This window comes from Bactrocera neohumeralis, chromosome 6, assembly GCF_024586455.1.
Source record: "Bactrocera neohumeralis isolate Rockhampton chromosome 6, APGP_CSIRO_Bneo_wtdbg2-racon-allhic-juicebox.fasta_v2, whole genome shotgun sequence".
In the NCBI taxonomy this organism is placed as follows: Eukaryota; Metazoa; Arthropoda; class Insecta; order Diptera; family Tephritidae; genus Bactrocera; species Bactrocera neohumeralis.
The window spans coordinates 34679976-34697378 of NC_065923.1; the positions used below are offsets into that span (position 1 = coordinate 34679976).

Sequence of the window (17403 nt, forward strand, 5' to 3'; positions counted from 1 at the left end):
GCTATCATGTCTTCTGATGCTTTGCAGCAATGCAGCTGAGAGTATATTTTATTCCGTCATGAGTCTAGGGATCAGCATGCTAGAATTGTTTGGCATAATGTACAGCCTCATTTATGAATAATTATTAGACTTTTTAATCTACATAAGAGGAAATTGGCGTATTTAAAAGTTTATATATTCGCGATTGACCTCTCGAAATCCTACAGAAAAAAGTTACTACTAAATCTCGGTCATCAACTTCGCGTAACTACAATAGCAATGTACTTATCTGTATTCCAATATTTCAATATTTGTATAGAATGATCGGATACAGTTCATTCAGATGTAGGAACACAAAATAATAGATTGGCGCTCTTGTATCGTCGTTGAGACTTCAGTTGATGAAATACGTGCGGATAGCTCCAAAATGTGTCTCAAGTTGAATTAAGGGATCGTCTTAGTGTGACCCTCCGAAAAATCACAGATTTTCGCTACTCTTTTTTTAATGTTGAATTAAACAATCGCTATTCTTTCTTTAATGCTGAAATGAAATAATCGGTCCGGTTTTTTATAAGTAATAACATTCATCACAAATATGAAAATATTTTTTTTATGTTTATTTATTGGGTCTATAATAGTTAAATAAATTGTTGAAATAACACGTAACAAAAAAGGTTCTGTACGATGTCCACTATTGCGGCCGCAATTTTGATCTAAAAAAACTGTCAAAAAGATTATTAATCTGTAATTTGAACAAAAAGTATCGATTTTGGCGCTTTTTTTCAACAGTTTTTGTAGAAAAAAATCTTATTTTTTCGAAAAAAAAGCTTCTTTTGTGCGATAGCGTATGACGATAAAAATGTTTCGTCCAAATTGAACTAGATATCTTCAAAAATCTTCCTTTGAGAGTAGAAACTGCTTTGAAAAACACCATTCTGAGAAAAGCGAGTTTAAAGTCACTGTTCCCTTTCTACAAGAAACGCTGTAGCGACCGTAATAATTTTAATTTCGATTTCAAAATTTGAGAAAATGTTTATTACAATGTATAATATCTGATAATGCAAAAAAAAATGATTTTTCGATTTTTCACACTAAGACGATTTCTTAAGTTTGCCACGAAATTTTTATCACCCCAAAGGAAATGTCGAATAACCTATATGATATTTTAATAAATAGTCACCATGAATAGCTGATTTGATTTAGCCATGTCTGTAAGTCTATCTGCCAGTCCGCGTACTATTTCGCCTGTTTTTGAGATATCGATATGATTTGCGCACGTCTTTTTTCTCCCCAAGAAGCGCCTCTTTAGTCGGAACCACCAGAATTGGCTCACTATAGATTTAAATGATTGTCATGAAAACTTTTTCATTTGAAAAATATATTTAAAAAAATTTACAGAAATTATTTTTTAAGGCAATCATGCAATCTCCGAAGAAATTGTTGAAATCGCACCACTATAGCATATAACTGCCTTAAAAACTAAACGATCAAAATGCAGTTTTTGAAAAATTTTCTATTTGGCAATATATCTTCACTACAATTTGGTATGAATTATTGCTTTATGTTTCGTTTATTTCCATGTCCCTTTTTGTGGAGCGACTGTGAAGATTCCAAGTTTTGCAAAGTTCTTCTCCACTTGGTCTTTCCGACGGAGTGGAGGTCTTACTCTTCCTTTACTTTCCCCGCTTCATATCACCAAAGTCTAATATGGGATTCCAGCAAAGTAAAGCTAATGCTGAAAGATAACATTTATTTTTATTGCTAATTTCAGATTCAGGCCAAGCGAGTAATAACTACAACTACAAAACAACTTGAAGTATACAAAATTCACTGTTTGTAACTCCAATTGGAATAATCAGACATTTAGAAACAACTTTTAAATTGTTTTCCACATTATTTACGAGCTATTGGCAACAAGGGTGGCTTATATGACTGGGTTATACATATTATGTGGATCCGCAAAATCTTCTAGGGTTTTTAGCTGTGTCTAATAGAAGTTTTTTCATCATAGTGACATTTGCAATGCTTTTATAAGTTCTAATAATGGATTCATAATTAAGTGTTAACCATTATATAACCAATTAGTTTAACTAACGTAGTACATATATATTTTTTATGTGTTTGTAATTGTGTTAGGGGTTAAATTTATATTACATAAACTCATGGGTATATGCTTTAACATTTACCAACGACAAAATTCTAACTTTTGCATTTTGTCGATTTTATTTACATTAAACAAATACATGCATAAGTAGTTGAACCTGTTCCAGTACTCGTTAACATCATAACCACTAACCACTTTATTCGTTACGTGTTTGCTTACATCTTTACACTTTTTTCCTAACGATTAGTTCATTCTACTATATTTCGTTCTTAAAACAAATACTTACTCATATATATTCGTAAATTCAATTCAATACCCGTTCTTAAGTACGTTTGTAATTTTTCGAAATACTCAAGAAATATTAAAAATATACAGTTGAACTAGTTTTGCAATTCATAGCTCAGTGGTAGCGAAGTTATTTGTCCAACGTAACTAATGCATCGTATTTTCAACTTTCTTCTTTTCTTTTCTTCTATTCATCGCATGTTTTCCTCGTACTCACACTGTATGAAATCATTAGTGGATCTAACTAATGGACAACTAACGCCGAACAACAACACTCCTCTTCTCACTCAGGCTCTTTCAGGTAAGTTTTCGCAATTACAAATATCAATGTTGAATATTATTGCCAAATACAACAATGAAAGCGTTTTATATTGGAGGGAAGAGAAACAGTAGATTTATGGTTTTGAAAAGACTTTTTTATTCACAATACGGACTTAATATTATATAGTATATAATCACTATAATAACTGTATATCTGTAAATGCTATTCGAACTTCTTCTTGGCCGGGCAATGGAACGTCCAACGTCATCGATTGGGGAATCGGGTTGACCATCTCCTGGTGTTATGCTGTCACCGCCATTCAGCAAGCTGAAGAAGTATTCCCTGCACAATTTCCGTCTGACGTGGGCATCAGTCGCTAGATCACATCTAGGGGTTCTACAAGAGGATTTTTCGGACAAAGAAACTTTCTGTTAGTCGCCGCATTTTTTCGTACAATTTCCGAGCATTACCTCTGTCGGCCAGCTTGTCAAGCTCTTTATACTTTATATTTCGGCCTCTCTCTTTTTTTATCTGCAAATGCGTCTCGCTTCCCTCTTCAGCTCTAGATATCTATCCTATCCCGCACATTTTGTGGTCGATTGTAGCGTTACGAAGTAGGCAGTCTGTTTTCTCTCCACTGTGACACGACAGTCCTCATCGTACCAGCTGTTCCTCCGACCTTTACGCAAACCAATGGTTTCGCTTGCAGCTGTACGCAAGGAGCTTGAAACGCCGTCCCACAGTTCACTTATAACGAGTTGCTGATGAATGCTTTTAAAAAGCAGAAGTACAATTTGAGTAAAGAAACATTCGACTGTCTGTTATGATTGCAGCTTCTCGACGTCGAGCCTCGATCATTTGTTGACGGACGTGCTTTACTGTACAGAGGCGTGTGCGTACCTTCGCTACAATAAGATAGTGATCCGAGTAGATTTTATATCTTCGGAGGGTATGCACGTCAATGACACTGAAGACGTGGCGTCCATCTATCAAAATATGATCGATCTGATTACGAACTTTTCTATCCGGTGGCAGCCAAGTTGCTGAATTTTCTTGTACTGAGATCTAATACTACAGCCAACCATATTTCGGGCCCGGCGAAGTCGATCAACCTCAAACCATTTGGCAATGTTTCATCATGGTGGCTGAATTTAACGACCATTGTCCATCTAAAGTCAAAATATCTTTGGTCACATCGTCCTTCACTTCCGTCGGGACTTTGGTGCAAATCAGCGATATGTTGAAAACGTTCATCCAGAGTCTCTCTTCCGTCTTGAATTTCACACTGAATTTGCGCTCCTTTATATGGTCACTGTCGTAAATGCCACAAAGACCTACTCGATTCCGTGCTTATCGCACTCCTTTGACGACGGTGATGTCAGCCTTTACTCTTACGAGGACATCAAGCAGCTGGGTAGTGGCACCTTACCAATTAATTGACCGGACATTCAAGATACATGGCCTTAAATTGTAATCCTTATTACGTTTGGTCGTTATCAAAACTGGGTCTTTCATCCGAGGCTGTTGTCGCCTTTCCTTTGGGAGTGGTTTCCACGTGGCGGGGAAAATATCAAAACTCTAGAGAAACATTAATACTAAGAATGGAGAAACTTGAACCTCATTATGAAAATTGTTTTACAATAAGGCATTATACAACAACCAAACGTGGATCGAAAAGTTCAAAAATTGCATAAAAAATGTGATGAAGGCATATGCGCCTTTAAAGTTTTAAAGCGAAATAAACTCAAAACTTTCATAATGTCATAATGAAGTATAAAGAAAGCGTTGATAACAGACAAAAGTTACAGATTTATTATGAGCCACAGACTTGATTGAAACAGTTTATCTTATCGTACATATATTATTAATAGTAGCTAGAAAATATTTTTATCCTTAAACAGACAAAAGTCCAACTCATTCCAGTGTTAAGAGATACATATTTTTATCGGATCCACTATTGATTATTTACGACTCATTACTCATCTACACACATTTCTTGCAGTGATGAACAACTATCAAGCTGCCGCTGCAGCAGCCCATAGCTTTGGACCTTCTGCTTCGCCACACACTGCGACCACGCGACAAGGCTTCCCTTCGACTAACTCTCCTGGGCCCACCATTGACATGTACAGCTCAACTGGCGCTGACAACGTCGGCTACGTACAGGCAACAAGCCCACAACCTTCTGGATTTCCTATAGCTGTGAGTCGGGCACCATTAAACTATAGCCCGGTAAGTCAAATTAGTATATTTACTTGGAACATTTGAAACAATTTCTTTGATTTGCTCTAACTTCTCTAATATTAAGTAAACTGATGCCGCGAAACGAGTAGTTTCTTTTTCTAATAAATTTTGCTTATTATTTTATGAAATCATGGAAATAACTACGAACTTGTGCAACCACTTTTCAGTCCATGTTTGTCGATTCGAGTGCGTTTTTACGTTTCAAATAATTTCGAAGCATTCACAATAATTTTCAAAACATATAACTAGTTCAAGTACAAATTTCGACAGTTCAAGATTACTACTTTATTCTTGGATATTTTTTTTTTTCATTATCTTCAAGTAACACAAAACTCACTAAAATATTCAGATCATTTTTTACGTAAGTAATATCCAATATTTAATTGAATGCTTTACCAAATGACTTAAGCAGAGTAAAAACTTTAAATCGTATATTATTTAGTTCGTTTTCAATACAGTTACTATATAATTTTCATATAAAATTTTGTTGGTCAGTCATACAAAATATTTCACAAATAATAAATGAAAGATCTATTGCTTTCTCTTTTTCTCTACCTCTTTCTTTTTCTTCTTTTGCTTTGCACAGATATATTCGTTGAACTTTGCGATGGCTAACATATAAAATGAATAAGACTGATTAACCAACAAAACATAGAAAGAAATATAAGCAGTTGCACAAGGTAGGCGGAGTCTAAAGCTGAAATAACGATTTAGCCAAGAATTTTATCGAAAATCTTTTTTATTTCTTATTCCAATAACGTATTAAAGGAGACATACCTGCTAGGGAGTTGTGGGCGGGTAGAGGTCAGTGAGCTTTTTTACGGTTGGGACAGAGCTTGGGGAGAAGATTGCTGTAGGTACCCCTACTATTGTCAGGAACTCTCTATCAACTTCAGTTTCTGACTACCTAACTATAGCAGTGTTTTTCAAACCAAGGTCGGATCGTGCGCTGTCTCAAGATCTTTTTGGCTCAAGACCGCTTCTAAGAGATCCAGTGAACCCTTTGTCCTCAATAAGGCTCTTCTCTGTCTAGTTGAGGAGTTCTGACAGGCCTGTGCCGCATCGGGCAAGGTGTGGAAGCTATATGGGCGAAGACAAGGTGGAAACAAGAGAGATTAAATACTTGGAAGCTCAAACTTTCGGATATTCCACCGAACTGATACGAATAGAAATTAAAAGTTTAAGCAAATTTGTATAGACCACATAGAATCGAGCAGAGGAGTTCTATTTTTTGGCATCACAAAGGACTGCAAATGGTATTTCAAATGCGATCTCTGTATCAGCCACCAAATCTAACCTAACTTAGTATGTTGAGTTTATACCTGGTATGACGGCGTGATTAACAGCCGGGCTTTGAAACTTAATATGTATAAGAACTACCGGTCCTTTGTAATGGCAGATGGAGATTTTAATACGATCTAAGTTTACGAAACTTGATATCTAAGTTTGATATTTCATCTAGTCCGTTGAACTGCGAAGCTTCTAGACATCTAAGCCGTGTTCTAGATAAAGCTGAAAGAAGCAGAAGAGATGTTCCAGTGTCTCTCTCTCTCTATCTCTTGACTATTTCTCTGCACTGCATCGTGCTGTGTCATCGTTGGTGAACGTATACGGCTCGCATGTGATGTCAGTAAGATATGACCATTAACTAGGCCAACAAATGTCCTACAATCTTCACGCGACCGTGTGAGAAAAAAGCATGCCTATTTCCCTTTATTCGCATGCACATGATCTTCGAGATCATACATGCCTTTAAAGCATTTATGGGGCGTCTGTTGGACCTATCGGAAATTTCATTATCTATCAATTTTACCAACTTGCGTAATACCTGAGCTGGTTCAGAAGCCTAGCAGATGACAATTTCATCGACTCTTTCGACTATTATATGCAGCCATTTTGCGGCAGTCCCATATCTACTGCTTCCCAGTATTGCGTTGACGAAATTATTGCTTTAATTGCCGCCTGGCTTTCAACGCCTATATTGTTGTTCTTTATGGCGTTTCCTGTGTTTCTAGTTATTTTAGCAGCTTTCCGGTTGTCTAGAAACCTTCATGCTTAAACATACTGCAGTATTCCGGCAGCTTGAAAGATTCCTTGAGATCTAGGCCGCACAAGAGATCCCATCGCCCAACCCATCAGCCATTTTGGATCCGTCCGTGTAGGTATTTTAAGTTCTGCTGGTGGTTCGTTTGCCCTGCGCCATCCACTCTTTTATAGTTTGCCTTGAAACCGTCTCACCCACAGAAATTATGCGCGTACGTGGTCTGCTCTCGCTTATCGAGCTATGCCCGAAGGTTCTTGTTGAAAACTCACATAACGCCGCCAGTCTTCCAGCTGATTTCGCTGCCAAGCTTTCCACTGCAATGTCAATTGGGTGATAAGTTGAGTGACATTAACCACAACTGTTTTTAATATTTCTGAGATAAATGAATTTTTACCCGAAAAAATCTAACATTTCTTTTGTATGTGCACAAGACAGCGAAATGTTGACAATTTTGAGAGTTTTTTCCCGTATTGGGATGAGGCACTTGGCTGCCGAGATATTGTTCCAGCTCTTGTCTTTCCTTTCGTCCTCTCCTTTACATATTAACACGGACAGACCTACAGACCTTGCAAGGTCCAATAGTCTTCTTGCGCTTTTCATGTCCATTAGATCTATATATATATGTATATATATATATATATATGTATATAATATATATTTAACATTGTCAATAAGAGCTCCTCCTCTCTTTCAAAAGTAGAGAAACTCTCTTATGTCTCTTTCGTGACAGTTCATGTCATGGCACAGTGTGTGCAACCGCGACAAATATACAAAATTTTGCTTCAGAACTTTTTTAACCTAACCGACACGGGCAGAAGCCTTTGAAAATGGTAAAAAGTGTAAAAAAAATATTGTAGTTTGAAACCGATTGGAAAAGGATGATGAAATAACAAAACTGAAAGTAAAAATAATGTATCTTTCGTTTGCAATGGGTTTCAGCTTACTACGATTTTTATACCCTGAACTTTAATTTTTCATTTCGTAACACCCTAAGTTTATATATATATATATAATATATATATAAATGATCAGTATGTCAGAGACCTCTTTCGGAATCAACTTCTTGTATGGAAAACTTTCACATTTGACAATGTATCTTCACCAAATTTGGTATAGAATATTTTCTAAGGCAACAATGTAATCTCCGAAGAAATTGTTCAGATCGGATAACTATAGCATATAGCTTCCATACAAACTGAACACATAGTTACTAAAAGAAATGCACCTGTGAAGGGTATATTAGCTTCGGGGCAGCCGAAGTTAACGTTTTTTCTTGTTTTTCTTTGCTTTCAAAAGCCCAGGTCTATAAATATTCTTTATTTATTATAATCATAAATATTTTTGGAAAACAAAATGCTCCAATACTACAATTACTCTAATTTTTTTCATAAAATTAAATGTATGAAATTATGTGATATATTCTTTATATATGTATAAATTATACAACAACACCTTTTCATTTTTCTCTTTCTATTTTCTTCTATCCTGTCTATCAACTTCGTTATTACTCTGACATCTGCCGCTTCCTGCATTTGCGGCGTACTTCTTTTTCGTATGTCTATTCACAGGGACCACTGATTCCTGCGGCCTTTACAAATGGTTACCATTAAAGCATTGGCGTTGAATTGCAACATTTAATACAACAGCAACCGCAACAACAACGTATGAAAACCGCAGCTAACAGTTAAAACAACTAACAACCGTTAACGGGATACAGCTTGGATTAGAGGACACAGGAAAAGGTGGAAAAGTTACCAAAAACCAACACAATTAAATTAATCTATAACCAATACACCAAAAACGAACATACATGCATACATATACATACATACATATATACATATACAAATATACATACTAATATTAATAATAAATGAAGTTTATAAAAATGCATAAGTGGAGAGCAAGCAAGCATACAGAAATAAATTAATATTTATTTATATACATACACATATGTGCACATGTACATACATGCATATAGTATGTATAATGTGTATGTAAAGCTTATCTTTATATTTATGAATATGCAGCTAAACAGTCACACATACATATAAGCACAATTACTGCGTGTGTATGCATGGAAAGCAATCAACAACTCCAAATCACTTTAAGTTCGCTGTTAAATTGAATTGCAATTAATTGAGTTTAATTTGAGTTTTAAATTTTGAAAAAAAAAAAAAAATAAAACACGCTTGCTTTAGTGCAAAATTACTAACTGACTACAGCAACTTGAAATAGTACAGTAACAGCCACAGCAATAACAATTGCATACATAGTATATGGTCGAGTAACGAAGCAAGTCGTAGCATACATACACATATACATACATACGTACACACAACGGCCAAATTTGCGCATTAGCTTTACAAAAACAATTCTAAGCTTTCGTTCGCGCGCCGCGACCGTTAAAGCAGCAAAATCAAAAACTCAAACATTTTCATCAAATTTCATCCTTCGATAGTGTTGATACTAACGATTAATTGTAGACAAATTTAATATTGGGAAAAAAGCAAACAAAAAAAATATAAAAAATTATAAAAATTCTGTTCTAAACGTTAACAAATACCTTAGTTTAAATAAGCATTATTTGCGTTGCGCTTTTATTAACTTACTTTCTATATATTTACTATAGCAGCAACAACTATCCAAAGCATGATCGTTTCACTTTCCAAACCAATCATTAAATTCTTTGCATATTTTATTTTCGGAACAAATATTATTGAAGAAATTACATTTAGCAAATATTTTCAAACTTGTCCGGCATTTTCAAGCGTTTTAGCGGTAGAAGAAAGCTTAGCCATATGAGGGAATTTGGGCATTTTTCAAACTAAGATCAAAAAAATTTTAATTTAAAAAATTAAAAATTAAAACTTTTTTATGTAGCTTTATGAGGGCATTTGGGCATTTTTCAAACTAAGATAAAAAAAATTTTAATTTAAAAATCTTTACTAAACATTTATTCTGGTCTAGATGCCTAGATTTTAGACATTTTTCAAACTGAGGTAAAAAGATTTAAAAAAAATTAACGAAAAAATCGCTGAATCCATTTTTTTAATTTTTATTGAAATTTAAAAAATGTAAAAAAAAACGTGGAATTAAAAAAAAAATTTATTGAAATTTAAGGATTACGAAAAAATTATCGAACAACAGGCCAACGGTGCTTTCTGGTTGACATGTTTCCAACCCTTGCAGCGGCATAAAAAAATAAAAACTTTTTTTTAAGTTTAATTCTTCATTAGTAAAAATGTTACTATAGTAATGAGCTTTTCAAACAAAAAAATATACGCAAAATGGCGTCGACTTGAAAAAATCTTTTTTTTAGCTCTTTTATTTTGAACTTTTCAACATAAGAATTTTTTTAAAAATTCTTTAAAATTAAAATTTTCCAAACTCCGCGTTAGGCGCGAAAGCAAGATTAACGAAGGTGTTTAGCGAATTTCAAAAGAATCGCTTAAGTAGAACTTGAGACATCATGTCAACCAACTCAAAAACAATAGTTTCGTGAAAAGCCCGTTTGAAGATTTATGTTAATGTTTATCGTTTCAGTTGGCACGTCACTAGGTTAGGTTAATGTGGTTGGTAAAAGGAAAGGTAGTTCAGGCCACGGCAGTGTTGACAGCCAAAACCCTTTCCGTGACTGGCTTGAGTATTGGATACTGATGGAATACTATAAATATTTTTGTTGTTGCAGTAATCCATGTCGCTTTTTAAAGCGAGACTTTCCGTATCGACTCAACATATATCTCATCCAATTTTGTACTATTTAGGCTTTTGTTGTGATTTTCTCAAGTTAAGCGTCAAGCTTAAAAGCTTTTGAGCTTACACTAATTCTGTCAACACGATTCGTTTGACTCAATTTTCCGCCAATTTTGTCTATACTATTTGTGAGGTTTCTTAAGTTTAGCGTTAAGCTTAAAAGCTTTGGAGCTTTCACCAATTATTTTAATTTATTTATATTAAACATATTATTAACGAGATTATATTAAAAACGATATTTTCCGTATTGACTCAACATCTCATTCAATTTTGTATATACTATTTACTTTTTTGTTGTGATTTTCTCAAGTTAAGCGTCAAGCTTAAGAGCTTTTGAGCTTACACTAAATATATTCTGTCAACACGATACGTTTGACTCAATTTTCCGCCAATTTTGTCTATACTATTTGTTTTTTTTTGTGATATTCTCAAGTTTAGCAATAAGCTTAAAAGCTTTTGAGCTTTCACCAATTATTTTAATTTATTTATATTAAACATGATTCGTTTGACACTATTTTGAACCAATATTCCCTATCTTTTTTTTGTATTTTTTTTTGCGCTATTCTCACATTTAGCGTATATTCTGTCAACATGATTGGTTTGACTTGTATTATACCAAGCTCATTGAAGATATACTTAAATTAATTACACAAATAATAATAATTTTAAACACCGCGGCGTCGAAACAAAACAACAACACAAATTCGATATCAAAGCGCCATAAACTGCTACATGGTCAGACACCCTACTGTTATTTCAAGTTTCTGTTTCTGAACACTTTCAAGTTTCTGTTTCTGAACGCTTTCAAGTTTCTGTTTCTTGAACGCTTTCAAGTTTCTGAAGCGCATGTAATCAGTGAGTCCTATGAAAGTTGCCAAAGCAATGCTCCCTCCTTCTATAACAAGAGCGGCCATTTTACAACCCTACACATACATACAACACATGAAGCAACATAAATACATATGTACATACATACATACTCATACAACAGGCATATTATGGACCAATTAACCAAATACTTTAAAGCAACAATAACTACCATAATTGAAACTTTATTGAAATAAAGCGCAACCAACAAACCGCCATTGCGCTGCAAGCGAGTCATAGGCGACACAAACAACAAAACAAAACCAACAACAACAAGACGAAAATGCAAAAATGCAATTAAATCCTAGTGTTGCGCGTAAACTGAGTGCGCCGGAACACTTGCTTTATACTACCTACAACAACAAGATATTTATATATGCATAAATATGTAAAAAAAAAAACAAAAACAAGAACAAACCTAGTGGTAATAATTTAAAACACCAATTTTAATAGTGCGGCACTCCATACATACATACTTACAATAAAATTAAATATATTAAATAAACACATTAATTAATGAACTTATATATACATACATACATACATATGTGAGGATTATTTAAAAAGCAAAAAAATACAAAAACAAAAACAAAAATATAAATACAAAAATACAAAAACATAAAAATATAAAAAAACAAAAAGCAAAGAAAATGAAAAAACAAAAAACCGCAAAAGCAAAACGAAAAATGAGTATTAACTAAAACAAATATACAACACAAAAGGATATTTAAAATTACATTACACTTTATATGTACAAGTATAGCAAATAAACAATAAACCAATACGCGCAACAACAAAATGTATGTGCGAGCGATTGTGTCGTGCAGTTGAAATAAATCGCTGCAGAAATTATAAAGTCGACTAACAAACTACACACATACTAGGGTGGGTGAAAGATCAATAATATTGTTTTCGCTTGGACTGAAGATTGTTTGATAGGCACTGCTAAGAAAACCTCGCCAAGTATGAGCTTTTAGTTGTAACGGGAAGAGCCGCCATCTTACAGTTTTCTATTTTTTTCTTAGTATAAGAAAGAAAAATTCATAACTAACCTCGAACTACCTGAAAAAGTACCTCGTTTCATATATTGTGTAAGAAATTGAATGCTCTACGAAATGGTCTCCACAGACTTTGTCATAAACCTAACCGTTTAAAAGATATTTACGGTTGATGTTTGATTATTTTAAGGCAACATTTCTTCTTTTATTATAACTAATTATTTTTTGTCAACATAATTAGTTTGGCTTCATTTTCAATCAATATTCTTTATACTATTTATTTTTTTGTGATTTTCTCAAGTTTGGCGTTAAGCTTAAAAGCTTTTGAGCTTTCACTAATTATTTCTTGTGAACGTGATTCGTTTGGCTCCGTTTTCAATCAATATTATTTACACTATTTAGTTTTTTGTGATATTCTCAAGTTTGGCGTTAAGCTTAAAAGCTTTCGAGTTTTCACTAATTATTTCTTGTCAACATGATTCTTTTGGCTCCGTTTGAATCAATATTCCTTATAGTATTTAGTTTTTTTTTTGTGATATTCTCAAGTTTGGCGATAAGCTTAAAAGCTTTTGAGCTTTCATTAATTATTTCTTGTCAACATGATTCGTTTGACTCTATTGACACATAATTTTCTATGCACTGTTTAGTTTTTTCTTTGTGATATTCTCAAGTTTAACTTTAGGCTTAAAAGCTTTCGAGCTTTCCCTTACTATTTTTGGCAAAACTATTTGTTTGACACTATTTTCAAATAATTTTCTCTATACTATTAATTATTTGTGATATTCTCAAGGTTAGCTTTAAGCTTAAAAGCTTAAAAGCTTTCGAGCTTTCACTAATTATATTTTGAATTTCAAAATTCACAGCTTCGTAGAAAATTTACTGCACTACAAAATTGTTCTTCATAATTTTTCTTTTAAGCTAAGCTCACACACGACAGATACATCAACAAAAATCTACCAAAAAAAAACTAATAATAGACATTCTTGTAGAGCAGAACATTACCTAAAAAACAGAGAGTTTGCATAAAATTCATAAAAAATTTTGCCTTAGAATAAACAAACTTCAAGCCTTTAATATCTTTCAAACGGTTAGGTTTCTGAAACAATCGTAAGAGACCATTTTGCAGATCATTCAATTTCTTACAAAACCTATGAAACGCGGTATTTTTTCACGTAGTTGGTGGCAAAATATGATTTTTTCTCTCTTTTAATGAGAAAAAAATAGAAAACTGTAAGACTGAGGACCCTCCCGTTACATTTAAGAGCTCATACTTGGAGATATTTTCGTGGAGCTGTCAAAGAGCCTATTTTTCAGTGTACCAAGCAAAGAAAATATTTTGTTTTTGACCCACCCTAATACATACATACACATGTACATACATAAAAAGAGGAAGCAAGAAATCGTACACACACAAACACATACAAAAATTGCAATAAAAGTAGAAACTGAAAGCCGTAAAATCAAATTCAACGCAATGACGACGAACGATTCCAAACCCAGAACACGAAGTTATACGGACGAACGGTAGCAGAACCGAGATTGACTAAGACGTGTTGCGAGCGTACTGCAAGCAGGCAGCGAGAAAGGAAGAAAGAAAGATAGAAATTGTTATTACTAGGAAATAATTTGCGTACAGATGAGAGGAGAAAATAAATCATTTATAAAGAAAAAACAATAAAAAGTTTGCACAAAGGCAAATAATATACTTACACACATATAAATAAAGTATACAACTTATACATATATATAAAATAAATAAAATGAATATATAGTATATATACATTATATATAAAATTGAAGTCATACATACGTACATACAGGCATATGTATGCGATGCATTGAAGCAATGGCGTAGCACTGGACAAGTATAGCACGGACCGCAACCGGGTGCTTGGCTAAACTTAGTGACGTTCGAAGCTTGCAAATGTGAGTTGCGAACCACAAAACAGTGCAAGATGCAGGCGTAAGGCGATATCATGACAAAAGCACTTGAAGTTTATAAAGACAAATGAAAATTAAGGAAATTTGTAGCTTTTAGATAGGATGAAATTGAGGTAGTGCAACTGCAAAATACAAAAAAATAATAAATACAAAAACCAAAAACAAAAACAAAACCAAAAACATGAATGCAAATGCAAATAATTTGAATTAATTAAGAGCAAAATTGCAAAAGTATGCAGTGTGAGCAAGCGCGAGGAAAATATAATTGTTGAGGAAATATAAGAGTTGTCGGGCCGTTGCGCTTAGAGCGGCGCTTAGCGGCAGTTAGTTTGAGCAAGCAAAGCAGCTAACGGCACTCGCTGCATCGTATGTACCAGATAATTTGTAAATTGACTCTTAAGAGCACTTACTCGTAGTTAGAAATCGCTGATGCATAAATAGTTAGCAGAAGTGTAGGGAAAAGCTAAATGTTGCACAGGGAAACAGGCAGCAACAACTGTGGCATACAAGCATTTTTTTTTAGCTAAATAGCCAAAGTGGCTTAATGATTGATCCACTGGCGCCCACGCAATTGTAGGTGGCTCAGTCGAAGGTCAGTCCGACGACGTGTGTGTGATGATTAATTGAAATGACAATTGTCCAATGATGTTACTTTAAATTAAAGAAAAACAACAAAAACAAAAAACAAAAAAAAAAAAAAACAAATGCAAAAATAATTAAAATATTAATAATACAGAAAAACTTCTTACCAAGCTATTAATGCATATTTAAAGATAATGAGAATTTTTTTAACATATAAGTATTTATTTATTAAATGGGCTGCTGCGGCAGCTCACACACTTGCATACATACAGACATATATACATAAGACACGTGCATATTTATAACAAGGAATATTAACACATACAGTTATACATACAAAAATGCATACATACATACACACATACATATATACAATGAAACATGCATACGTACCCCGTAATTATTTGCTAAGCAGCCCAGCACCTATTGAGGCTGGCTGCACACTGTAAGGAATATTATAAAAATTATTAAAATTATTATGAACTTTTACACAATAAAGCATAAGCAAGAAGAAGAAGTAAAGCGAAGAAGACAAGGCAGACAGGTGTGTGTGTAAATTATACATTTTACTGGCGCGTTGTGGTGGCAGCCACGCGCGCTCCAACCAATTGAAGTTGAAAATGCAGCAAATGAAGATGAAAATGATGGAAATGAAAATGCACCAAATGTGTATGTGTATAAGACAACAAAAATAATCATTAAAAAAAACAAAAAAAAAAATACATGCATACACATGAATATACATACATACCATGTAAACCAATGCAAATATAGATATACATAAATATATATATATATTTTTAAGAAATGTTCTAAAAGCAATAATTACAAACAACAACAAAGAAGGCGAAAATGAAGTAAACTAAAGTAAAATAAAATAAAGCAAAATATTGTGGAAAAGCTATGTATTGGTAAGTGACAAGTAACCAATGTTTAAGTGAATATATATATAGTCTAATAATATATACAAAATATACATGTAAAACAAATATTTATCTACTAGTGCTAAGCTAAAATATTATATTATACATAAAAGTATTAACCTAAAAACAAAAACAACAAATACAGTGGTAATTAACTACATATAAGAACGGTACCCTAAGTGAAAACCTACACTCTGTCAAAATGTTGAATGACTGTTTAGCGAGTACACACGTACTAAATAGTTAATAATCTTATATATTTTGAACTTTTCGTTTCGAGCGCCAGCGCGCTGCCGTTTACTGTTAATTATTTAGCGCTTGCAAAAGTTAGTTCGCAGCATTTTAGCAGCTACTCGTTTCTAAACTGAACTCTACATTTTTTAAGCAATACAAATACATTATGACGCCGCAAAAAGTAACTGCATTTCAACATACAAATGAACTAAGTTGAGTTTGTTAAATGTTAGTAGGGGAAATTTTCTCAATTTTTGCAAACTAGCGTTGTTTTTAAATCAAATATATGTGCCAAGTTAGATGGCATTTTAATGCTGGCCGAAATTAACGTTTTAAAATTAGATAAAAATCACTGTTTTCTTAAAAAGCAACACTTGTTTTCTTTAAAAAAATAACCTTTTTCTCAAAAATTGTATTGTTTTCTTTATAAAATTTATGTTTTCTCAAACAAATAATTGCTTTCTTAAAAAAAAGCACTGTTATCTTAAAAAAATTATGTTTTCTTAAACAAATCATTATTTTTTCTTAAAAAAAAATATCATTTTTTTCCTAAAAAAAAATATTTTAGAAAAAAAAAATAATTATTTTTCTCTTAAAAAAATTATCGTTTAAAAAAAAAGTCATAGTCTTTCTATTAAATTTCTGTTTTCTTAAACAAAACATTATTTTCTTCAAAAAATTCTTTTCTTAAAAAATCGCTGTTTTCTTAAACAATTTTTTTGTTTACCACTTTAAAATTGTTTTAAAGTATTTAAAAACTTTAGTAATTTTCAAGTTATATAAAATAGCTATTTTCTTCCAAAATCTCGGTTGTCTTAAAAAATTTGAACTTTTTAAAATTGTTTCAAAACTTAAGGTTTAGCAACACCATCCTTATTGGATGGAAATTGACGGTTGCGTATACGCAGCGTTGCTCATTTTTTATTACAATAATTTTGACATGAAAGTTTAACTATCATTTTTCAAACCCGTTGTTGGGAAAAAAACTGAATTTTTCGTATTTTTGTTATAACAAACTCTTACGTTTGTGACTATAAACTAAGTACGCAAACATGAAAAATTTTTAATTTTTAAACCGCAATCCTAAGCATATGGATTAAAATTTCTCTTCTTTATTTTTCAATCCGCTAGATGGAATTAAAAATTTATCAAAAATGGAATTGAAAATAAATTTTAATTTTATT

The 17403-nt window shown here is 33.0% G+C and overlaps 1 protein-coding gene across 2 annotated transcripts in view; it reads left to right on the forward strand.

Annotated features, from left to right (window-relative positions):
• The window catches only part of LOC126761375 (RNA-binding protein Musashi homolog Rbp6), a 260056-nt gene extending 250976 nt beyond the window's left edge, over positions 1 to 9080 (forward strand). Inside the window, exons 8-11 of one of the 2 annotated variants that reach the window (XR_007667359.1) lie at positions 2604 to 2669; positions 4633 to 4862; positions 5461 to 5554; positions 8487 to 9080. Coding sequence is in view for 1 of the 2 variants with exons in the window: in XM_050477477.1 (XP_050333434.1) it covers positions 2604 to 2669; positions 4633 to 4862; positions 8487 to 8528 (338 nt within the window). In the remaining variant the exon portion in view is untranslated. The remainder of the gene's footprint in view (positions 1 to 2603; positions 2670 to 4632; positions 4863 to 5460; positions 5555 to 8486) is intronic. The other variant, XM_050477477.1, reaches the window with a different exon arrangement.
• The last annotated feature ends 8323 nt before the right edge of the window (positions 9081 to 17403 follow it).